Source organism: Dipodomys merriami, unplaced genomic scaffold (genome assembly GCF_024711535.1).
Source record: "Dipodomys merriami isolate MVZ:Mamm:240054 unplaced genomic scaffold, mDipMer1.0.p SCAF_6, whole genome shotgun sequence".
Lineage (NCBI taxonomy): Eukaryota > Metazoa > Chordata > Mammalia > Rodentia > Heteromyidae > Dipodomys > Dipodomys merriami.
Window position 1 is genome coordinate 21036061 of NW_027206179.1, and position 26055 is coordinate 21062115.

At 39.8% G+C, this 26055-nt stretch overlaps 1 protein-coding gene across 14 annotated transcripts in view; it reads left to right on the forward strand.

The window, feature by feature from the left end:
* Dock9 (dedicator of cytokinesis 9) overlaps positions 1 to 26055 on the forward strand; it is a 259631-nt gene that overhangs the window by 102348 nt on the left and 131228 nt on the right. For all 14 annotated transcript variants that reach the window (XM_070002702.1, XM_070002693.1, XM_070002697.1 and 11 more), the window contains exons 2-3: positions 13437 to 13553; positions 24732 to 24821. In XM_070002702.1, the coding sequence (XP_069858803.1) occupies positions 13437 to 13553; positions 24732 to 24821 (207 nt within the window). The remainder of the gene's footprint in view (positions 1 to 13436; positions 13554 to 24731; positions 24822 to 26055) is intronic.

A 26055-nucleotide genomic window follows, 5' to 3' on the forward strand; every position in this document is an offset into this window, starting at 1 on the left:
GCATGCCCTCTCAGGTGACCCACTTGTCATTTCTTTCTTTCTTTCTTTCTTTCTTTCTTTCTTTCTTTCTTTCTTTCTTTCTTTCCTTTCTTCCTTCCTTCCTTCCTTCCTTCCTTCCTTCCTTCCTTCCTTCCTTCCTTCCTTCCTTCCTTCCTTCCTTTCTTCCTTCCTTCCTTCCCTTCCCTTCCCTTCCCTTCCCTTCCCTTCCCTTCCCTTCCCTTCCCTTCCCCTCCCTTCCTCCCCTCTCTCTCTCTTTCTTTCTTTTCTTTTCTTCCTTCCTTCCTTCCTTCCTTCCTTCCTTCCTTCCTTCCTTCCTTTCTTTCTTTCTTTCTTTTTCTTTCTTTCTTTCTTTCTTTCTTTCTTTCTTTCTTTCTTTCTTTCTTTCTTTCTTTCTTTCTTTCTTTCTTTCTTTCCCTCCTCTCCTCTCCTTCTCTCCTTCTCTCCCTCCCTTCTTTCCTTCCTCCCTTCCTCCCTCCCTCTCTTCCTTCCTTCCTTCCTTCCTTCCTTCCTTCCTTCCTTCCTTCCTTCCTTCCTTCCTTCCTTCCTTTTTCTTTTTTCCTTTTTTTCTCTTTTTGTTTATTTTTTCTTTCAGTGCCGTTACTGAGCAGCTACAGCTCTGTTTCTGGCTTTTTGGTGGTTGATTGTAGATATTATTCTCATAGACTGTCGGCCTGGGCTGGATGTGAACCCTGATCCTCAAATATCAACCTCCTGAGTAGCTAGAACTATAGGCATGAGCCAACAATGCCTGGCCTCCCCTACTCTTTCTTACCCCCGCCCCCCATCCTTCCTGTCACTCTCCTTTTCCTTTTCCTTTGTCACCTTTGAAGGTTTATTACCAATATCCAAATGTGTTGGATTGCTAAAAAGCCAAAAGTGATATAACTAGGTGAGTAGATTTTCTAGACTTGTGTATATTGTGGGTGCTGTCCCCCTTAACAGTCTGCTTCTGTTGAAGTGTCAGCTGACACATTGTGGAAGTACCTGAGTGTAGAATTAGACTCAAAAGTCAGATTCTTTTCTGTATCTCTGAGCCAGCACCTCTTCCCTCTGTCCTCCCCACTGCTTCCAGGAAAACATGCCTGAGACCCGATATCATATCTGGGGTCAGCAGCCTCTTGGCTTGTACTGATGTGCCCATTTTACCACAACTTTGCAGTGAGTGGATCATAGCTGGCACAGGTGGTAGAGGTGTACCAAGATACAGGGGAAGAAAACAGCGCTTTTTAGGGGACCAGTCGTACAGAAGTGGGGGCCTCCCAAATGTGCCAAGTTGAAGCTCATGACCAAGTTAAAGTAAAAGAAAATAGGTATAATTCATTTTAATTATGTAATTTTAAACTATTGTTTTGAAAGTATAACTGTCTTTTAAAAAAAGTATATCAAAGTATCTTACACTCTTTTAGTCATACTAGGTTGTCATTTGGCCTCTAGCACATCTGAATTCAGAATAGCCATAGTTAAAGTGCTAAGTGCTCAGTAGTCACATGTGTCTATTGACTACCTCACCTGCACAGTGCAGGTCTATAAATTTACACATTTTGTAGCTTTAAAACCTCAAAATAGGAAGTTGTCATGGGAGGTGAGTCATTGGATGAGGTAAGGCGCTTGTGAATCTGTAGGAATAACAAATGTTTGATTTTAGGATAAAGCTAGGTTCTTCTTGCAGAGACTGTACTGTGAAATAGTTGGTTATAATGTAAACTACATGCTACCTAGGGGCATCAATATGTTTCAGAGATGTCAAACCTGTTTCTTTGTGGGAGATTCAGTATTTTGGAATAAGATTTTTTTAATGCCTTTTCTTTTGGTGCCAGTTCTGAGGGATTTGAAATCAGGGCCTGGGCTGTGTCCTGGAGCCTTTATGCTCAAGGCTGAGGCACTATCACTTGAACCACAATTCTACTTCTTGTTTTTTGGTGGTTGATTGGAGATAAGACTCTCACAGACTTCATGCCTAGGCTAGCCTCTAATCACAATTCTCAGATCTCAGCCTCCTGAATAGCCAAGATTATAGGCATGAACTACCTGTACCTGCCTGAATCTTTAAAAAATATTCTTGTAGTGGGAGAAGAGTGTCATTTAAGTGGTGTCTTTGCCCTCAGTCTCTACCATGGTGAGATTGTGAAGCCCTGCAAGCTCAAAGGTAGGCAGAAAGCCCAGCAAGCTTTGTTGTCTCTGGTGGTATGGCCATGTAGGCTTCCCCATGTAGAGGAGGAGGAGGAGGAGCTGAGGCATTGGTCAGGTGGTGTTATGCTCTTGTTCTTGTGTGATAGGGAAGGACCTGTACTTGAAGTCAGGAGAGGCCAGGTCACCATCTATTTGATCCTCACTAAATCATCGACATCTTCTACCTTTACTGTCATCATCTGAGAGATGATAATGCCACCATGCAGAATTTTGAGGGCTTTAATGAGATAAGATGTATGTAGCCAAGAAATTTATGTCCTAGGGACTGTAAGTCCACTGAATCTGACTTCTACATAACTACATGTGATCCTCCCACAGCCTCTGTCTGGTAGATTGTGACCTGGTACCTACCAGACATGATATATTGGGACCCTTCAATAACTAAGAATGAGAATAGAAACAATTGCCAGGATGAGAATAGAAATCACTACTTTTGTTAAATTATAATTTACCTTCTTGTTATTATAGAGGTGATATACAGAGGGATTACAATTACGAGTCAGGTAATGAGTACATTTCCATTTTTACAGTGTCTTCTGTTCTCTCATTCTTTCCTAGTCCCTCCCTCCTGACGTCACCCATGAGTTGTATAGTTCACTTCATCAGTGTCCAGTGAACTCCACTGCTGCATTTTTTCACCCTTTTTCCCTCGAGTTCCCCTCCTCCTAAAATTATATATATGAATATTCCATACACAAAGAAAAGAAGACCGAATCATCACAAAATAAAAATTAAGAAAAAAGGAGAGGTTTCTTGTTTCTATATCTTGGAGTTTATTTCAATAAAAATATGTATGTAATATATATTATTTTATATAGATAGATATAAAGAGGCTCATAGGCATTGCACCTTTGTGGTTCTCTCCTGAATGTCCTCTTTTGGTCTCACTGTGTGAGAAATCACTGCTTTTACAGAGGCAGACAGGAGCACTTTGAGATTCCAAGTAACTTGTACCAAAGGCCACATTGCCAATAAACACTAACACCAAAAATTAAAAAAATATTTTTCATATGACATTCTCAAATATGCTTACTGAAGGCACCATAGAGTTTGTTGAAACAGTGCCAGACTTCACCTCAGATCTGCTGTTGGGGAAATCTGGGGCAACTTTCTTGGCACAGAAAGTGCTGTGGGTCTGGGACTGAGCCTTGGGACCCATTTCACTGGTACAGTGAACCCCATGTACCATATCCAACTATAGTCAACACGGATTTAAATTCTGACTCCTGACACCTGCCATAACTAGTCTTTATTGTCTTTCTGTCTGTAAGTCTGAAGAAACTCTTTTTTTTTTTTTTTTGTCGGTCGTGGGGCTTGAACTCTGGGCCTGGGCGTTGTCCCTTAGCTCTTCAGCTCAAGGCGAGCGCTCTACCACTTGAGCTACAGCGCCACTTCCGGTTTTCTGGTGGTTTTATTGGAAATAGGAGTCTCACGGTCTCTCCTGCCCGGGCTGGCTTTGAACCGCGATCCTCAGATCTCAGCCTCCTGAGTAGCTAGGATTACAGGCGTGAGCCACCAGCGCCCAGCTGAAGAAACTCTTATTAGACCCTTGTATGTGTTCATGAACATTCCATCTCCCATGCTGATAGCTCAAAATAAGTAGCTTAAATTATTTTGAAATCTGACTAAAACTGGCTTTTAAGAGCCTTTTAATTACTTAACCTCTTTTATTTCAGAGTTTCAAAAATAGCTTTCATTGGCCTAGGAAGAATTAAGAATTTCAGGGCATAATACTTTAAAAAAAAAGGAGTCTAGAAAAGTCTGTAGTATGCATTTATGATAAAATTACTTATAAAGCTCCATGATGGATCTTTTTCTTTTTTTGCTTTCATTATTTTTTGCCTGTAGAAAAACGGTAGGCAGCATCAGAGAGCTGGAGAGTGTGTGTGAGAGACAAGCAGGTGTACCTCAGACACTATCTTCTCTCTATGGTCTCCTTATACTGTTCTTTGGCAAGTTTTGTCCAGTGCCCTGTATCAGAAAAAAAAAGATGTTTTAAGCACTGCATTTACAAGAGAGCTGTTCCCATTCCTATCAGTGCCCTCATGTGACTTCAAGGGCAAGAGGCATGAAGGAAGTCCCTAAATTCCTATCTTGTCTTCCTCTCCTCATTAATATTCCCACCAACACTGAGTTCCCCACTGAGCACAGCTAACCAAATGGAGCAGTTTCATGATGTTACTATTATCATCATCTTTATTATTTCCTCATTGTCTTCTGTGATCTTCTTCTTCCAGATACTCTTTATTAGACAAGTTTCTCTTTATTCTTTAGTTTTGTAAATATTAACAAGTACAATAATTATATTGGAAAGCCATGTTGATTATAAAAATGATATATACATATCCCAGACTCTTTTCCTTCTGACAAGTTGATTGATTTTGAAGTGGCCAAGTTTACTTCATATAGACATGTCTTATTAATACAGTTTTCTAATTTGACTGGGTTTTATTATTGTTGTTTTTGTTTTTCATTATTTTTGTGTGGGTCTTGGGGCTTGATCTCTGGGCCTGGATACTATCCCTCAGCTTTTATAGTCAAGGCTAGCACTCTACCACTTGATCTACAGATCCACTTCTGGCTTTTTTGGTAGTTAATTATAGATAAGAGTGTTGCAGGCTTTTCAGTCCAGGCTAGCTTTAAACTGCGATTCTCAAATCACAGCCTCCTAAGTATTAGGATTATAGGCATGAGCTACTGACACCTAGCTTTGACTTTTTTTTAAAGAGGGAAATTCAACCACATATTAGTGTTTTTAATATAAAAAAGTGAATTAAAAAGTATATCACCAGCAGTCGTGTGTTCCTTTCCCCCACATGTTTACTGAGCTGGTTCATGTGCACAGTGCCAGGTCTTGGAGAACGCAAGATAAAACGATTCAGCCTCTTCCCTCAGAGGGCTAACAGTGAGTGGAAAGACATGTATGAAGAAAATAAGAGTGAGTGACAGCAGGCAAGGCCCAGGAGTGGCATCTGACCCACTAGAACAAATCTGCTCCCAGCTTGATTATAAGATCCATGATCTTATAATAATAATAAAATAAAAATAATAAAAAGTCTGCTCTAAGGATAGCCCCACATTGCAGTGGGAAATCTATTTAGATGTCTGAGAGTTTAGTGCTCTTATATATTCTTCTGAAGTCTGCAAATCAGTAACTTTTTGCTTTAATGTTTAGGCTTGAGCTTAATTCAAAACCAAAACTTAGAAAAGTTCTCATTTTCCTCCTATGTTTATATATCTATTTCCAGTGACAGTGTAAAAATTAAAATATAGGCCCTGCTTTTTGGTAGGGGTAGAGCTAGGGAGAGCCTGGATAGGGTTCAGGAGACTCTCAGGCCCTAGAGCAGTCCCTTCCTTCCCAGGCTCCTGAGTTTCTGGATCTATAAAACAAGAGAATTACACAGATGACCTCAGGTTCGGATGTTTGTGCAGCTTGTAGTGCTAATATTAGCAAACCTCCTGCACATTAAGAAAAAAAAAAGTGTGCATCTGAACAGCTTCTCAATCATTTCCCTATACACACTAAGGAGCCGTCTGGAGAAGAACCTTATTACTGATGAGAATGAGATCATATATTGATTATTTTGCCTTTTTTTTTCTTTTGAGAGCAAGTCTCACAGTATTACCCAGATTGATCTTGAACTCATCATTCTCCTGCTTCAGCCTTTTGAATGTTGTACTTAAGGCAATATACCTCCCCCCACAGTAGTCCTGTTTTCGTGACCTTGTCTAAGGGTAAAAGAGCACGTTTATTATTGTTTTCCTCTGGCTGAAGGAAGGTGTGGGACCTAGTTGTACATCTCAATCCCCATGGTCCTCCTCTCATTTTTCTGGCTTCTTCAGTGCCCTTCACACCATAGCCCTCCTGGCCTTATCTTTTCCTATAGGCTGGAGTCTTGGGATGGAGCCAAAAGAGAGCTAACCATTGGCATTCCCTCATATGAGTACCCTTCAAGTATTCATGCATATTTTAGAGGAGAAATTGAGGGCTACATGCATGAAGATGGAACAGGAACTCCTCATGAGGAGCTGTTCTTCTCAGAACCATTCATTCAGAGGAACCAATGCCCTGTGGTTGAAAAATCACTGTTCCCCAAACACATTTATTTAAAGTCCCACAGTTCACCAGAGGCAGCAGTCATGTGGAATATACAGTGTCCTTTAAGAAAGTTGTCTTCATACGCTGAGTTTTCTCATCACATTGGATTTCCAGAGTTCTGAAACTCCCAGAGACTGATGCTTTCCATGTTGGCCTACTGTCACTTTGACCTGTCTATAGCTCTGACCCACTTACCAACTCCCTGCTTCCTAAACTCACACTTAAGGAGGACTCTGCTCTTAGTGAATCTGTTAGAACTGGAGTTTCAGTGTACCTTCCAAAGTCTTAGGAGACTCCACCAATTTCGTTCGTATCCATCCTTTTGTATTTTTAACTCCTCCATTCTGTCTATATAAGTTTCAGTCACATCTATTAGCATGTTCCCTTGAGTTTCCTATTCCTCTGCAGGAAGTCCTCAGTCCACCCCGAGTCCTGGTTGATTTGTCCTGTTGTTGTGGCCTCCTTTAGGAAGTCCCATGTTGTCAGGCTCCCCCATTCATCTTACAGTTCATGACTGCAGGCCACACCATGCCAGGTACAGTTCCAGATGCTGGAGAAGGCAGTGAATCAAACAGATGTCTTTCCCCTCATGGATCTTACAATCAAGCTGGGAGCAGATTTGTTCTAGTGGGTCAGATGCCACTCCTGGGCCCTGCCTGCTATCACTCATTCTGCTTTTCTTATACATGTTTTCCCGCTTACTCTGAGCCCTCTGGGGGCTTCAGTCTCTGGGAGTTTCAGAACTCTGGAAATCCAATGTGATGAGAAAACTCAGAATATGAAGACAACTTTCTTAAAGGACACTGTATATTCCACATGACTGCTGCCTCTGGTGAACTGTGGGACTTTAAATAAATGTGCTTGGGAAACAGTGATTTTCAACCACAGGGCCTTGGTTCCTCCAAGATCTGGCACTGTGCACATGAAACCAACTCAGTAAATATGTGGAGGAAAGAAACACATGACTGCTGGTGATATTCGTGCACAGGATAGAAGGCAGCTGTGAAGTTTTTCTGCTCACCCTAGTTACAGGAGAATGAGAATTCTTCCTTCAAATCCAGCAACTTCAAGAAGTTCTTGGTGGGAGTTTGTGGTCAATTGTGAAAGGCTTGTGAGGTCCACACTTAAAAGAAGTTATTTTCAGACCCCTCCTTTACCTTGAGGCCTTTCATGTCCCCATCCACATTGAGGAGTACTTTGAAAATAGACCACATTAAATGAAGAATTTTTAAAAATGTATTTTATTTACCTTTTTATCTTTAAGTAGTTGTTCAAAGAGTTTCATTTCAGTCTATTGATTCAGCATTCTCCACCATCTCTCCCAAGCCCACCCATTCCTTCAAGTTAGTTCCATTTTCATGAAGAATTTTTGTCTCAGCCTATCCAGTAGCCTTTATTGTCATGTAGAGAAATAAGGAAGTCCTAAATTCTTTATAAGCAGGAAAGATGAATTTCTCATTTCTTAAAATAGAATCCTCCAAGAGTTGCCATTTCCTTAGTTTGCTATTTCAAGAAGTGGTGTTTAGGATTTCAGCTTGAGTTAGCATTCAATAACCAAGAAACAAAGGCAATAACTGTCTAGAAAGTTCACAGGAGGCCCTCATGGCTGAGGGAAGTACACTAAGATTGCTCTGTCTTCCTTTGAGCTTAGTTCTTCCCATGGTTTTCAAAGCCTTGTATGTGTTTGGCCAAAATTGAACTGATTTTTGTGAGTCAGTGCTAAGTCTGTTGCATTCCAGGAGAATCTCATTTTCCTGTGTTGAGAAGCTTTCCTGCCTCCAATTGCCTTTCCATCTGGAATTTCATTTTACATGAATGTGGTCTGTTGTGGAGAGAGGGGTTTGGAATGCCTAGAAGAGCAGCCAATGGTAGAGATACCAGTGGGCATCATGTACTTTGGCATCCTAGAGAGTAGTAGGGGAGTGCGAACTCTGAAGGTTTCTACATAGTCAGCTGCTGTGCTTACTAGGTCAGGGTTCTGTGTCATAATATCTGTGGCTGGCCTGTGCCCATGCTGTCCTTCTTCCAGCCATTCTGATCACGTGACCCGTGCTCCAGGCCATTTGTGTGGGTTACCTTCTTGGAAGCTGAGGTTTGTTTTGTGAGGAAACCATCTGTGTGCCCTGGGCCTTTCCAACTTTGTCTTTGCTTGATTCCATCTTTCCATAATTCTTGAGAGCAGTGTCCCTGGGGTCTTGCCACCTTATCTCTTTCTGCTTTTGTGGCACTGGCTTAATGGAAGTGGAAATGAAGGGCTTCTCTGTATCCCTTGACCTGCACCTGGCAATTGTCATTCATCTCAATCCTTCCTGACACAAACTGCATCAGTCCTCAGTCCAGCTTACAGTGTAAGCAACTGTTTATGTTTTCTTTGGGCTTAATCTCTGAATATCAGTGTCATCTCTATTATAGTTTTCTCTGTGTTAGGGCCTTTTGGTGGTAGTGGTTGTTGTTTTTTCTTTCTTGGTTTATATTCCTGCCATTGTTGTCTGTTTCGTTTTATATGTGCCCAGACAGTAGAAGAAACCTTTTGTAAAGACTTTGGTATGATTAAATATATGTGAAGCATTAAAAAAAAATCAAAGAAAAAACCTGTCAGGCACACAACATATTAATGATAATAAGCTAATTTAGTCTGTGACTACATTTAGGCTTTGACTTTATGTATAGTAACATAACAGTCCTAACAACAGTCCCTGGTGACAATGAGCCTCAGCTCAGCTCCCCTAATCTCTGTTTGTCTAACAGAGAGACTAAGCACACAGAATTTTAGAATCCTTCTGTAAGAAAAGTTATGCAGAATTTTAAAAATCAAATAAGATATCAGAGTGAATATTTAGATTTTGAAAAGAAATGTCAATATTACATTGTGTGTATGTGTGTGTGTGTGTGTGTGTGTGCTACTGGGCCTCATGCTTGTTAGGCTGGTACTCTAGTACTTGAGTCATAACCCTCTAGCCCTGTTTGCTTTATTTATTTTTCACATAGAGGTTCATGTTTTTACCTAGCAAGATCTGATCTGGACCAAAATCTTATTTATATCTTCCAAGTAGCTAAAATGACAGGCATGCGCCATCATGTGTGGCTTATTGGTTGAGAGGCTTTTGCTCTTGCTCAGGCTGGTCTCAAAACAGGATTCTCTCAATATCTCTTGAATAGGTAGTGTGAGTTAACCCAAGCTCTAAACATTAACAGTCCATGAAAACAACACATTTTATGCCTATGATACTTCCTTCCTATTATTTGGGGTGGAGCACCATGTTCTTTTGTGAATGTATGTACACATGTTTCAACATTTTGTTTTCAAGTGACCTTGAAAGAGAGCTCTCGAGAGAGCTAAGGTCAGAGGCAGAGGGCTTCCAGGTGCCACCACCTATCACACAGGCAGTGTGGTGCCCTGTATGTGCCAGGAACCCATTGCTGCAGGTGCAGAAGCTGTGAGAGGAGGTAGGTGTGAGGCAGAACTGTGGGTTCATGTCACTGTACACCACTACCTTGTTTGATATTCTTTATCACATCTTCATTTAATGTGATTTTGTAGTATCATTTTTAAAATTACACAGACAGATCAGTCTTTCCTTGGCATGATTAATCATGATTTGTATGGTGTTGCTGAGATTTGAGAAGAGTTTCTTCTAGCTTTGCAACATTTGATAGCAGCATAGGGATTTTCTTTAAAAGAAAAGCAGAAATTTGCAGATCAAAGACAGTCATGGTATAGCTGCCGCTGGCACATCCGTATCATCATATTTTGAATTCTAATACGTCACCAGTTTTCACGAAAATATTCCAGGATGCTGTTCTTCTCTAAACAGGATGGGCAATGGCAAATTTAAGTCTGCAACATTCAGAAAATGTTTTGTGGCTTATTATTGCTTGAATAATGTGCGAAGAATGTAACTTGAACACACAAGTCCCTATCTTTGAACATTTGTTTCTCAGGCTTCTTTGAAATCAGAAAGGAAGAAGACTATGGGACTTTCCATTTATAAAAGGTCTACAACAGAGGTTCTGAAAGCAGGATCCTGGGCCCAGCTGCTTCAAGTGCACCTGGGAACTTGTTAGGAATGCAAATTCATAATTCATGAGGCCTCACCCCAGAGTTGAATCAGCAACTCAAAGAACAGTACCAGCAAAAGAAAAAATTATTGTTATTATATTGGTGAAACATTATTAACTAGTATGGAAGTAAAGATAACTCTAAAACTTAGGTCAACAAACTTCCATTGTGCCAACCCTGGCTGTTGTCCATTTTTTGTAAATAAAAATTTGTTGTAACACTTCCATTTGTTTACTTAATCCCTCTGGCTGCCTTTCCACCACTGTGTCAGGGTTTACTAGTTTTGACAGAATCCAAAAGGGCAACAAAGCCCAGAATATTTATTTTCTGGATCTTTATGCAAACAGTTTGCTGATGCCTGCCAGGTGATGTTAGAAGCAGAGTAGAAGGGAAGGACAATCTTGGAAAACCCTCCTCTATACCACAGACTAAGGTTCAGGCCTACTTGGGAGAGTGTGCTCATGACCTGAGGGATTGTGGTAAACTGGAAGGCTGGAGGTAGTGGGCAGGCAATCACCCACTGGTCACTCCAGGGGTGCACCACTGAGCAGGAAAAAGTATTTGTTAGTTGCTTGGGGTGCCTACTACAGCTTCTTGGGGGTGTATATACTCCTGGGTCGTTAACAGAAGACTCCCTGGCTGCTATGTTGTAGAAGCAAGGGAAAGCCGGACAAAAATTCAAACTAGAAAAAATTAGGACTAAAGGAAAGTACTTTTCTACCAATGTTCTTTTAGCACCTTCTATTAAGGAGTCCTGTTGTCTTCTGACAAAGAATCTGAAGGGACTTGAATCTTCCCTGCAGGGGTTAAGCTACTAATCTTCTGAAGGAGTGGGGACAGAAGTTCCTGCGTGAAGATGCCCCTAGTTCAGCCCCAGCCCATGCCCATGGCCTGGGCGGCCATGGAGCAGTCACTGGCTTGTGGCCATGTGGTAGACTCTGTGAGCCCCCTGAGAGCGTGGCATCTGTGCCGGTCTGTGACATTTGCCCATCTGACCCCTTTGTATTGGAATTTTAGAAAGCCATATGAACATTTGGGTTTATTAGGAATGTAGGAATGGTTCTTAAGGGAAAAAAATGTTATCAAGGACTGGGAAGTGGCTCAGTGGTAGACTGCTTGCCTTGCATGCATGAGGCCCTGGGTTAGATTCCTCAGCACCACATAAGCAAAAAGTAAAAAGCCGGAATGGCGCTGTGGCTCAACTGGTAGAGTGCTAGCCTTGAGCTGAAGAGCTGAGGGACAGCGCTCAGGCCCAGAATTCAGGCCCCACGACCAGACCCCCCCCCCAAAAATGTTATCAATATGACATTAATTTTGCTAACTTGTATTTATCACACAGTATGCAGTGCAACAAACAGAAATATCAGGGTGAATTAATTTCTTGGAGAATATTTTTTCCTGTGATAATTCTTATTTTGAAATAATTACTTTATATAAATATTTAAATTTTTTAAATAAAAAGTTTATCCTTATATTTTGTAGGTATTACCTATACTTTCACTCTTACAAATTACGTTACCTAAACTTTCACTATATTTAGCTTCAGTTTTTTGGTTTTTCCTTTTTTTTCGTTTCGCTCCTAACACATATTTTGCCAAATTATAATAATAGTGTACTTGTTTTGATGTTCCATTTGCTCTTGAAATGTCAAAAAATGTAGAGTTTGCTTAAATCAAGTAATCAAAGTTAAATCTTGAGCATGTGTCTGCATCTTAGGGAGGCAAGCTGGCTAACAACTGCCTTAGACAATTCAGGAATCAAGGTGGTTCAGTTCTGGCTCACTGGGTGTTTCAGGTCCTGTTTTAAGCAGGTGACTTCTACAGGATGATTCAAGCTTTAGATGCCTTCCATCTTCGGCTCCATTTTCCACTAATGCCTTACTATCCACTGCTGCATCCTGTGCTGCTAGAGGGAAGTAGAGAACAGGGGTCACATGAAGGCCTTTAGGGCCTAGGTGTTGGGGTCACATCTTTTCTACTTACAGGCCAATGGCCAACCTAACCACAAAGATGCTAAGAGAATGTAATCGAGCTGTGTTGGGAAGGAAAGGATGGATGAAGGTTTGGGGACACACAAGAACCTGAATTGCAATTAACAATTTAGATGCCACATATCAAATGTCTTTTATGTTTTTCCTATCTATAAATTATCAAGGTATATATAGCACTTATAGAGATTATATATCAGGTTATTAATACTTTCAAAAATAATTTTGCAGTCACTGTTGATACACTATTTTTACTTCTGACAACATCCAACTAAACACTTATTTTAATATTTTACATACTGCAGTATATCTAGTTGAGTGTATATGTGCGTGTGTTTGTGTATGTGTCCAACCTAGGTTTGTCAGTTCTTTGTATGTGGAAAGTGATCCATTAACTTGAGAATTGTTATGCTGGTAAACAAAAGAGATTTTACTGAAGAGGTTAACTTTGGAAATAGCTTGAGTATAGTCCTTTCTCACTTGCTTGTTACCTCTTTCTTCCATTCAATGCATATGAGGATGGACATCTTCATCTCTTAGGGCTCACCTACATGTGGTTGAAATAATTGTTCCTGATTGCCTGGTTTTGGTCCAGCTCATGGTTTTCTGTTTGGGCATTGCGTATGTGAATATATAGCTATTTCATGGTGATATTTTGAGACTCAGTAAGGTTGCATGGAGCCTTAAGTGAAATAGACTTATATGGATATATTTGTCATGGGACAGGTAGAATGAACAGTTAGTGGCTGGTTCCCTAATTAGAACAGCTTTGGCAGAGCCTGAAGACTTAAAGGGACTAATTTGGTGGAGTGACCCAATAAATGACTAGAAGACTCACCAGAATACAAACCTATTTTTATTTAAATAACAAAGTAAGCTTTATTATGGGTGGACAAAACAATATAGAAAGGGTCTTCTTTCATTTTGAAAGCATCTTTTTTTCCCCTTTATGTCTGGTATTTTCCCCCAATAATAAAACAAACACACTCACTGTAGAAAAGTTGAAAAATGCAAACCATGGAATGTATGATATTCTTGATTCTTAAGAAAGTGCATTTATCTATAAGAATATTTCAGTGACTTTTCTTTTGGTCTTACAGGCAAAGCCAAAGCTAATTGAGCCACTGGACTATGAAAATGTCATCGTTCAGAGGAAGACCCAGATCCTGAATGACTGTTTGAGGGAGATGCTTCTCTTCCCTTATGATGACTTTCAGGTAAATTCCCTAGTTGTGTCAATAGAACTATATATCTGCTCATTATAGATTCTTCTCTTTTGTGTATTGATACTGTTTGGTTTGTTGTTTTATGATTTTTTAAAAGATGAGTAGATGGTGTTATTTAAGAGAAAAGTTATGTCATATACTTTTATGAGTGAGTTCATATTTTAGTGATACTTTTGCATATTATGAATATATACATGCAAACATATTGTGTGTGTATATTATTGTGAATAAAAATGCCATGTCTGGATTGACTTTCATGGACACACGTGTCTGTTATGTCTTCGGAAGTTGTTTCAGATTTAGATGCCTCACTCTCCACCCCCTCATGCTGTGGATAAAACTCAGGGCCTTGCATATGCTAGGCAAGTGCTCTCTACTGCTGAGATTTACCCCCAGCCTAGGTTCAGATTTTTTAAACCAGGTGCTTTGGAGTCTGAACAGTGGCTTTCCTGGAGAATAGTGGAGGTTTATTGTGTGTCCTTGGAGGATGGCACTTTGGAAGTCTGCCCTGAAAAGCCTTGAACTTTGTCTGGACTCCCAGGGGAAGGAGCATGTCATGAAGGAATGTCGGAAAGCCTCTGTTTAGTGTAACTCAGGTGCTTTCCTTGGAGGAAATGTGGAATGCCCTGATAGCTCTGCTGTGTATTGCTCTTTGTGTTGATGCTTGAAGGCATTTAGCCCATGATCCATGTTAAGCAACTGACAGGCTGTTGAGGACTAGAGATAACCATCTTCCTCCAGGAAACCTCCGAGTGGTAGTGTGTGGCAATCCAGGCACCTAAGTTTGCTTGGAGATTCTGGTTATTGCAACTGGTCTCCAGGGACCTAAATCTTGGCATTTCTTATTTTTTTCTCTACCTTTGTACTGTGACTGGCATCTCTTACCTGATGTTACCATCCAAGTCCTGTTCTCTGTGAACTGTATGTGTATGTCTGTGTGTGTGTGTGTGTGTGCATAAAACCCTGTCTTCTGTGACTGAACTGCTGTGTGTATAACATATATACCCGTGTGTGTGTGTGTGTGTGTGTGTGTGTGTGTGTGTATAAGGTTTGTTGATTCTTTGTTATTTAATTTTAAAAGCGCATACTTGTAAAAATGAACAGGCAATTATTGAAACAAGTGTTAAAAACTTCCTTATAACTTTTCTAATCTCACCTTTAAGAACATATCTACTTACCATTTTATGTGCATTATAAATTATCTTTAGAAACTCTTGTATTAGTAGAAGTTGTTAAATTATAATCCTTCAAAGTTTTTTTAGCTAACAATTTAAAGAGATTCTCACTTACAACAAAAGAGAATTTTTACAAATGTTCTCTCTTCCTACTTGCTTTATGTATCACACTATACATGAACTGAAAAATGTTTATTCTTTAGTTCTTTCCTAGAAAAAGTTAAAAAAAAAAAAAAAGAATGCCATGGGAACAAAATTGACGAGTTGTGTGTTGTTGCTCAAAACCATGTTTTTAATCATTCAGATCAATGCAAAATTTAAGTAAGTTCAGATCATGCAAAAAAAAAAATACCGTACTTGGGAGAAGTGTTTGATGAATAGAACTCCACAGCAGAAGGGAAAATAAAAGGGTACTCCAGAATGGTGTGTGATGGCTGTAATTTAGAAATAATTGTAAAGCAAAATTGGATGATTAAAAATTATATTCCTTGTTGACACATTTTTTTTCCTGTTGTGTATTCTGAGGAGACAAAAGATTATCAAGTTTCTTTGATCACATGTAATTTTTTTTGGTATAAGCAATGAGATATTTTTTCTTTTAGTTTTGCTACCAAGAATACAAAGTTATATTTGATAAAATTGTTTCAGAAACAAAAACAAGCAAAAAACACCAAAATACAGTTAGCTTAGCACTATTGTTTCCCTGAGAGACAAGGAACCTAGACAGTTAAGCATTTGTAATATTAGATGATTAAAGCTTTGAGGCCAGTCTATCCTTCTTGCCTGTAACTACTTCTGTGATAACAGATATTCTAGGAAAGGCAGAGCACTCACTGATACTTTACTGGCCAAGGATGAGTGAGCAAGTGCTATTTTCTATTTGAGGGACATTTACCCCCAAGATTAAACAATTTGAATTTCAGCTTTGGTTTCCTTCATAGAAATTGTGATGGGCCACAGTTAAGTTGGGGCACTATTACTTGTTTTCTTATGAGCTCCATTTTTGTCATCAGGTGAGGCCAGTTATGCAGTGCTTTCTTGCTAAATTAGCTCAGTGATGGCAAACTGTCTTAAAGTTTTGGGTGCTTACCAAAGTTGATTCGGCATAAAGTTCAAGAATTTATTTGTCCATGGACAGAAATAAGGAACACTTAGATAATATAGACAGAGGTGGTAACTTTTAGATACAAATGTTTTATGTCAAGGAATGTATATTAGCTGGGCATGGTAGCTCATGCCTGCAATCCTAGCTACTTGGGAGGCTGAGATCAGAGGTATCATGATTCAAGGCCAGAGAAGCTCAGTTGAAAAAGCTATGCATGGTGCATGTACTAGCTACAGTGGGAAGTGCAAATAGAGGTGTTGTGGCCTAGGTTGGACAGATGTTATCTAAAAAATACCTAGAGTAAAAATGGCTAGAGGTGTTGCTCAGGTGGTAAAGTGCCTTCCTAGCAAGTGTGAGGCCTTGAATTCAAACTCTAGCACTGCCAGTAGATGAATGAATGTCATATAAGAAATGACATATTTTTACATAATTGAATGTAATGCCTGGGATGACTTTTCTTATTGGGGATGACGATTTCCAGTTATACTTCTCTCATCATATCAAAGTATTTTCCCAAATGCTGCTGCTGCTGATGACATACTTTAACTCTGAATCCACTGACTCTGTACCCGGCTCTTTCCTTCCTTCCTTCCTTCCTTCCTTCCTTCCTTCCTTCCTTCCTTCCTTCCATCCTTCCTTCCTTCCTTCCTTCCTTCCTTCCTTCCTTCCTTCCTTCCTTCCTTCCTTCCTTCCTTCCTTCCTTCCTTCCTTCCTTCCTTCCTTCCTTCCTTCCTTCCTTTCTGTCATGGGGCCTGAACTCTGGGCCTGGGCTCTGTCCCTCAGCTCTTCAGCTCAAGGCTAGAGCTCTACTTGAGCTACAGCGTCACTTCTGGCTTTTTCTGCTTATGTGGTGCTGAAGAATTGAACCCAGGGCCTTGTGCATGCAAGGCAAGGATTCTACCAGTGAGCCACATTCACAACCCTGTACCTGGCTTTTAAACTTCTATATCCTAATTTGTTATGTAGCCTACATTTGTACAATATTTATTGCATGATAGAGTATGAAAAATGTAAATAGTAAAAGAGTTTATTGATACTATTCATATTTCATAAAAATTAGACTTTGGGATTTGGTGTAAATAGGGATAGTATGGAAACATAAGAAGAGCAGTTGCATTCCATATCTGAGTACATACTTGAAAGGCTTGAAAGCAAAGATACAAATACTTATATAAAATGTTCATAGCAGCATTAGTCACAGTAGCCAAAAGACGGAAGCCACCATCCATGGATGAATGATAAAATGTATTTTTGTATTTGTTATTTGATATTAACATGTAACTGGATATTATTCAGCTTTTAAAGGGAAGAAAGTCCTGTCATGTCACAACATGGATAAATCTTGAGGATATTATGCTGGGCGAAGACAGTTATTAAAATATACTTAACATTAATAGAATAATCAGATTCACAGAAATTGAAAACAAAATGCTGGTTGACATCAGGTCAGGCCAGGGAGTACAGTACATAGAGATTCACTTTGAGAAGATAAGAATGTGTTGTAGGTGGATGGGCCTGATGGCTATAGGTGGTGTTTCTTCAGCATCATTGTGTGAGCAAGAAAATTTCAAGTGAAAGATGGAAATGGAGAGCAAGCATTATTTATAATGAATATCCTAGAAATTTTCCCTTCAGAAATGTCTTCATAGTGCAGAATCATGGAGGGTTCTCAGCATTGTGGAGGAAATGTGGTTACTCCATTTCCCTTTCAATAACATCCTGATTTTTATTTTTCCTCTGGTTCTTACCCTCTTCTACTTACATGGGACTGATAACAATCTACAAACCACTGACCTGGAGAGGAAGCCAAGCCCCGCTACTCACAAAGGCCTGGAAGTCCCTGATCTCATTTCCCATCTGTCCTATTGAAAAAAAATACATTTTTTATAATGTTTTGTCTTTTCTTTTTTATATAAACTGCCAAAAAACCCTCATTTAATACTTTGTTGGAAAAGTGCTATTTTAATAAATTCCTCGAAATTTTTGTCAGTCAGAATTCAGTGGCTATAAACATTGTGGTTTCTGGGATATTAGTTCCTGTCTGTAATTGGACCTACCTAAAAAAATCTGAACAATAAATATTTCTAAACTGACATTAGCCAAACCTTCAGGAGATGGGAATTTTTGTTCTAATTCAATGCTTTTTACAGAAAAATGACAGGTAATTTTTTTTATTACTAAACAGAAAAGTTTATTTTTTCAGCTAGTACTGGCCAGCTGAGTTGGAGTATATTTATTTATTTCTATTAATACTTAACACTTGTACAAAGGGCTCTGCTTTCTAATTTGCTTGGAACAGTAAGTGTAAGACAAGTTCTTTGGTTTCAAATTGCTCAAAAGTTAGGAAACCATGTGCTAATGTTAATAGTGATGAGCAAGGGATTTAAGTTAAGTTCCAGTGTCATGAGAAAAATCAGTCCTATGGCAGTCTGTTCTGGTAATATGAGTTTGAGAGCTCAGTGGGTTTTCTGGGAGCTCACAGCCTAGAAATTCCCAAGTTCAGCTTAAGAGAAAAGGAAGAGGTGAATTCACACACTGAAATTGACACCCATGATCTTGTGCGAGGTGTTATTCTGGGCACGAGAGAAGCAAAGATGAGTAGTAGCTAGCCATAGTCTTAACTCCAATGGGCTGTGCAGAAGAAGTGTCTTTTAGTCATCATGGAGATCGTGTGTGATCGTGGAGGTCAGTGTGAGCAGCTTCATGGCCAGGATGTTTGGGAATCAGAAATACTTCATGTTCCTCAGGGTGGAGGAAGCTGAGGAACAGTCCTGAAAGTCTGTTAAGTTGTTCAAGAAAGGTCTTCGGTTGTATTGAGGATATTGCACTTTATTCTGTCAGCAGTGAGAAGTCCTTGAAGGATTTCAGCTGAGATCTAATGCTCAGATAAGGAGTTTCTGGAAGGTGACTGGCAACCTCTTAGGAGAACCATTACAGGAGAATAGGGCCACAGCCCTTAGGGTAGGTACCACACTGTGGTTTATAGGAGAGTGCCCTAAACTAGTTCATTGCGCTGCATACTTTGGAGAAAGTCATTGACATCACACGAGGCAAAAGGTGACACTGCTAAGTGAATAGACAAAAATGTAAAAGATGGGGCTGAGTGCTGGTGGCTTAAGCCTGTAATCCTAGCTATTCAGGAGGCTGAGATCTGAGGATCGTGGTTCAAAGCCAGCCCAGGCAGAAAAGTCCATGAGACTCTTATCTCCTATTACACCAGAAAACCAGAAGTGGAAGTGGCACTGTGGCTCAAGTGGTAGAGCGCTTGCCTTGAGCTAAAGATCTCAGGGATAGTGCCTAGTCCCAGAGTTCAAGCCCCACAACTGACAACAAACAAACAAACCTTAAAGATGAAAACTTGGGGACCAAGCAAGTGCTAGAAGAAAGGAACTGTTACGGAGACAGCCTTTGTCCCAAAAAAGTGGGTGTGTGGAATCTGTCAGGTGATAGCAGACTCTGAAAATCCTTGAGAAATGTACTTTCCTCTGCCCATAACAAGTCCCATTCTTTCTAATGCAGTTTTGAAGTGTTCCTTGTAGTTTGGAGTAAATTCCTCCAGAAACCTAAATGGAATTCCTTCTCCATGTTTTGCTCATTTTCCTAGTTATTTGTAAGGGAAACATTGAGAAGATTTAGGAAACTGTGTCCCTAACAGACATTGTGAATCAACTGCCAATACATGGTCTGTGAGGTGAAATGTGGGAACGCCCTGTGTGAATTTTAGTTTCCAGGAGAGCTTGGGTACTGAATCTTCTTATGAAGTAAGTCATATGCTCTGAAGCAAATATATCTGCCAGATATTTTGAAAGGCTCCATTACTTCTGTGCTTAGTAAGTTACAGCAAACTTTTCAGAGTTGTCTAATAGTACAATTTAGTAGTGCACTGAATCTAAATCCTCTGATGTACAGACCAATACCCCAAGCACAGTTCCCACCATAAAGTTTGGCTTAGAACTAGACAGGAAGGGAAGGAGCTATTGGGATATTGATGATAACTTTTAAACATTGATATGGATGTTATATCTCTTTGGCCTGGCCAGACACAGTAAAAATTTAAGTGAGGACTTATCATTTAGTGAACGAGATGAGTCAAGCAAGGCATAGCAGCATGACAAGGCCATTCTTTCCTGGACCTCCTGAGCTGTGTCCACTTCTCTCTCCTCCTGTAACTACCAGTGCCCACTGAGACTTGCCCTTTTCCCTTCAGATGAAAATATGGTTTCTCTGTCAAATGCATAAAATAAGTGCTCAGAGGTTTGAAGGGATACTAAGTAAATGAAAAACGCACGCACGCGCGCGCGCACACACACACACACACACAATTAAACACAAATATGGCACCAGGCACTAGTGGCTCACACCTGTAATCCTATCTACTCAAGAGGCTGAGATCGGAAGATCAGGGTTCAAAGTCAGCAGGAAAGTCCGTAAGACTTCTATGTGAGATTCTTATCTCTAAGTAACCACCAAAAAGCCAACAGTGGAGGTGTGGCTCAAGTGATAGTGCCAGCTTTGAGTGAAAGGGCAAAAGGATAATGCACAGGTCCTGATTTCAATCCCTAGTACCAACACACACACACACACACACACACACACACACACACACACACACACACACACACACACACACACACACACACACACACACACACACACAGAGTACCCACAGATATAGGATACCTTTTATGAAATTGCAGACAAGTGATAGTGCCAGCTTTGAGTGAAAGGGCAAAAGGATAATGCACAGGTCCTGATTTCAACCCCTAGTACCAACACACACACACACACACACACACACACACACACACACACACACACACAGTACCCACAGATATAGGATACCTTTTATGAAATTGCAGATTGGGGAGTAATTGAATGTTCAATTAAGACAGTCCATGTTTTATCTGAAGGGTAGATTAGATTTGAGGCTCTGAGGCCTAGTGGGCCCTCTTTCTGACTCCAGGCTGTTCTGATTCCTAAGGGATAGACTTCTGAGGTAAGATCTAGGTTCTGAGAAACCTCCCTTTCACACTGTCCATGGCTGCAGTCCTGTTCTATTTAACTTGCTCTTAAGAAGGACCTTCCTTCTTCTGACTCTGACTCAGCTCAGGGCCCTGAGCTGAGGCTCAGCCCCCTGGGTTGTCTGGCTAGCATGCTCCCATCTCTTCCCACACCAAAACCACACTTCCCCTCTGGGCTCTCCTTGATGTCTGCTTTTCTGTCTGAGGGAAGACACTCCCAGCTTAGTTCCTTAAAACTGAGAGGAGACTCTGTCACCACTGTGCAGCTGGCTCAGGTTGCAGCCCACCCACTTCTCTGGGATATTTGTCTTTAGTTCATTGTTCTTCAGTCTCAGGGGGAAGGGTGGGCCTTTTGTTTCAAGCTTTTAATTAACATCTTATAAAATATGATATTTTAACTATCCAGAGAATATGAATACTTCTCACCAGGAATTAAGAAAGTTATGTTTTTATAATTCAAAGCTCATTATAAAATGATTAATACAAAACCAATGCTATGTGAGTTGAGAGAGTTAGAAAAATAAAAGAATGATACAAAAGCATTCCTTTCTTAGTATTCTTATATTTACTTAAATCTATATCGTGAATCTTTCCTACAATTTCCAACAATTCCTTTCACAGAGGAAAATAAATAGGGTAATATAAGTCAAAGCAAATACAAGCCCAACTTTTCTCTTTTTCTGGATGACTTTATGTTTTGATTTCTCAAAAGCAATTACTAAGACTTAAATAACCATTTCAGAGGGATGAGACTTACAACCTCATGTTCACAGAACAGGGCAATTTTTAAACCACAAAGGAAACCTGGAGATCCTAGAGTACTGTTTTATGGATGTGGAAAGTTCAAGCTTTCCCCAAGATTACACAGCTAATGAGAGGCAGAGCTCAGATGAGACTCAGGTTTCCTGGCTCTCCATTCAAAACTCTTCGCAACGTTCCTTCTCAAATTCTTCCATAGGACATATAATGAACTGATTGGCTTCACATTTCTTATGGTTGGAAACATGAGCTCCTCAGTATTCCCCATTTCAGGAGGGTCAAAGTCACATACGGAAGAACTCAGGAATTAAATGAATAGAGGAAAGACTCCAGATTGAAGCTGAAGAAACAGAGCTTAAGCAGGGCATAAAGGCAGAGCAGTAGGGAGAAGTGGGAGGTAGGGATCTGCCTGGATTCCTAGCCCAGGGACAGCTCAGGTGAGGAAGCTGACACCTCACGTGTGCCCCTCCATGGCCCATACCCTGACCTCCTGGCTGAAGCAGCTCCACATTTTCCACCATAGTGACCACAGAAGGAGTCTTTTTAATCAAGAGAAAAAACTTTCTTAAAGTAAAAAGGGTCTTTTTTGAAATTTGCAATTTCAAATTATACTTGGAAATAGTGGTAAGTTTTGCTGTTCCGATTTGTATCTGGGGGCAATGCTTTTTTACTTTATTACATTAAAAAAGTGGTAATACTTAGTAAGTTTACCACATAACATACAATTTGTCTCTTTTATATACTGAGCTTAATGGTGATAATGGAATCCATAAAACATCAAACACTCAAAAAATAAAAAAAGTGTCATCAAGACTGGTCTGGATTCTTATGTGTTCTCATATTTGGGAGAGCACATTGGCCCTTTCTCTTCCCTTTTAGTCATTTCTGTGATTTTATGGATGACTCTGAAGATTCCTGCCTATTCTTACTCAATGTAACTAATGTCATCATTTTGTTTCACCTAGTAATAGTACCAACTAAAAAGTATTTATTATAGCATCTAGAAGCTGTGTTGTGTACTTTGGGATTTCTCAGTGCTGTTTGTAGTATAAGCAATCTTTAGATTTAATCTTCCAATGCCTGTTATACTTATAGTGTGAAATATTTTTTCCCTATCCCTTTCAGAGTTAATGCTTTCTTGGTACAATAGAAATACAGTTGGCCTCCCATTTCCTTGGGTTCTGCATCTGCAGACTAAAAGCAACCACTGGTTGGAAATATTTGGGAAAAATTGTGCTGAACATATACACATTTTCCTTTGTCATTATCCACTAAAAGTAGAATATAGCAACATAGCACTAACGTTGAATTATGTATAGGTTAATGTAGAGATGGTTGAAAGATACAGGAGGATGTGGATAGGTTGTGTAAATACTCATCACTTTTCTATAAAGGAGACAAATATTGTTGGATTTTGGCTTCTGTGGGAGGGCCTGGAACCAATTCCCCACAGTTGCTGTGGGATGACTAGAATGTATTTCTGAACACAGAAATAGGGTTGATCTTCTTTGAATGCCTGCCTTGATGTTGATTTATGTAAAAGAGATACAAGTCCCTTTTAGCAGGAATGTGCCTTTAACTGTTAGAAAAGTAGAAAGGAGCTGTGCATGGTGGCTCACACCTATAATCCTTGCTATGCAAGAGGCAGAAATTGGGAGGATTACAGTTCAAGGCCAGCCTGAGTAAAAAGTTCATGAGACCCTATTTCATCCAACAAAAAGCAGGTTGCTCTGGCCCCTGTCATTCCAGCCACATGGAAAGCATTAATAGGAGACCCACAGTCCAGACAAGCCCACGCATAACCCCTATCTTAAAAATAACAAACAAAAGTGTTAGATTGTCATGCTGGTGGTAGAGTGCCTCCCTAGCATAGAAAATATTTTGAGTTATAGAATTTAATAGATTTCCCCCCCTCCTTGGGGCAGGTCCTAGGGCTTGAACTCATGGCTTGGGCACTGTTCGTGAGCTTTTGTTCTCAAGGCTGCTACTATACCTCTTTGAGCCACAGCTTCATTTCCAGCTTTTTGATAGTCAATTGGAGATAAGAAACCTATGTAGAGGTTCAATAAATGAATAATTCACCTACCAAGACCTTAGAGATCAGTTAGTTACGTCCTTTTCAATAAGGGAATCAAGGATTTATACTTTCTTTCAAAGATGGACATAGTATAAGAAAAGAATACATATAGATGAAGCAGGTACATACAGCACAGAGAAAAGAGGCAGGAAGCAAGATCAAATTATACACAAAGGGCTGGGATGTAGCTCAGTGGCAAAGCACTTGCCTAGCAAGAGCAATGTCCTGGGTTCGATCTTCAGTACTAAAAAAAGAAAAGACAAAAAAAATACAGTTAAAAAAAAACCCAAACAACAACAAAAAAATTATAGGCAAAGTGCATGTCCTTTAAGTTCTTTACTGAGGCTCAAATGGGGAGATTATCACAGGTTTTCCCCAAAGCAGGTTCCATAGTCAAAGGAAAAAATGTAGAAAACCCTTTCTGAAACCTAAATCATAGTTACTATATTTCATAGTTACAATGTTCAGTGCTTACAATAAGTAAGCATAAAACAAGAATAGCTCTGAAATTTGTAAGAAAAGATGAAGTGTTTATTGTTTGTAGATTGATTTAACAGTTGTTGATTTAGGACTTTTTTGTGGTAGCTATGCATGTTCTTAGGCACTGGAATATGGCAATAAACAAGAATAGATAAAATTAAGGGATGGTAATGATGGTTGCACAACTATGTGAATATACTTAATACCACTGAGCTCTTAAGTATACAGTCTACACTTACAAGTGCTAAGTGGTATATAATAACCAAAAAAAAATGTCCTAGATCAAGCACTTGGGGTGTTGGGAACCTCCACCCTGGCTTAGTGGATGGGGGCCCCTGATCTAGAAGAAATGGGATGCTAATTCCCCCACCCTTTGGAACTTCAGGATGCCAGATACAGTCTGTTATATATGACCCATGAAAGCAGCTGTACCCACCTGCTGGTAGGAATTGGAGGGACTGTGTGGGTGCCAGACCAGCCTCGGGGTACTTAACTTGCATGGAGGCCTGGCCTTCATCGTAACCAATCTCACTCTACTGTATTTGTCCATAGACAGCTATTCTGAGGCGACAGGGTCGATGCATATGCTCCACGGTTCCTGCAAATGCACAAGACGAAGCACAGAGCTTATTTGTTACAGAGGTAAGGCATTTTTCAATATGAATTTCCATTTTTAAGTATTTTTTAAACTCCCTTTTCTTTATATTTTAGAAGATTTTTTTCTAGACAGTATCAGAAAGCTTATTTATATTGATGAGAGTTAAAATAGGATACTTGAAGTTTTCAGTCTAAAATGAACAAAAATATTCACAGAGTTTGTGACTATAACATATTATTTCCATAAAATTTTAGATTGTAAACATAAAATAAGATGTAATTTGTAAATCACTGGATTTCTCTGTTGAAAGGTATGTCATTGATAGAATTTTGATGGTGTTAGGTATTTTATTTTGCAAACCTGGGGTTTGAACTCAGGGCCTCTTAATCAGTCAGCTTGCTTGCGCAGCTTGTGTTCTAGTACTTGAGCTACACCTCTAGCCCTGCTTTTTTGCTTGTTATTTTAGAGACGGAGTATTTTTTGTCGGTCATGGGGTTTGAACTCTGGGCCTGGGTACTGTTCCTGTGCTCTTCAGCTCAAGGCGAGCACTCTACCGCTTGAGCCACAGAGCCATTTTTGGTTTTCTAGTGGTTTTATTGGAGCTAACAGTCTCACGGACTTTTCTACCCAGGCTGGCTTTGAACTGCTATTCTCAGATCTTAGGCTCCTGAGTAGCTAGGATTACAGGCATGAGCCACCAGCACCCAGCTAGAGATGGAGACTTATGGATTTTTTTTTTTTTTTTTTTTTTTTTTTGCCTGGGTTGTCTTTGAATGTGGTCTTTTGTGTCTCAGCCTCCTGAGTAGCTAAGATTATAGGTCTGACCCACTGGTGTCCAACATTGATATAGTTTTTAATGGTTGATTCTTCCATACATTTATGCATTCATCTACAGGTTTATGTTTTCAAGAATAATGTGCTATTTGTAAGATATCACATGGGTAATAACCCAAACCTGACTGTTCCTGATCAAAGTATAATAATCATACTTATATTTGAGCATACATATAGTACCTTGCTACCTACAACAGAGAAATTACTGCAGTTTAGGTTGCCAGCCACCTAACCCCTTGCACTGGGGCATATGTTTTTTCCCTCTAGCTATTTTAGGTAGGAAAAACTATTTCGATCCTTAAAATTTGTTTCTTGAACTGCTTATTTGTTTAAAACTAGTTTTTGTGTTCAGTTTTTCTAATTGATGTTTAGATGAGAAAGAAGCCCATTAATAAAATTTCCCACTGTAAAGTAGCTATGCTTTTCATAAGTGAATACCAGCTC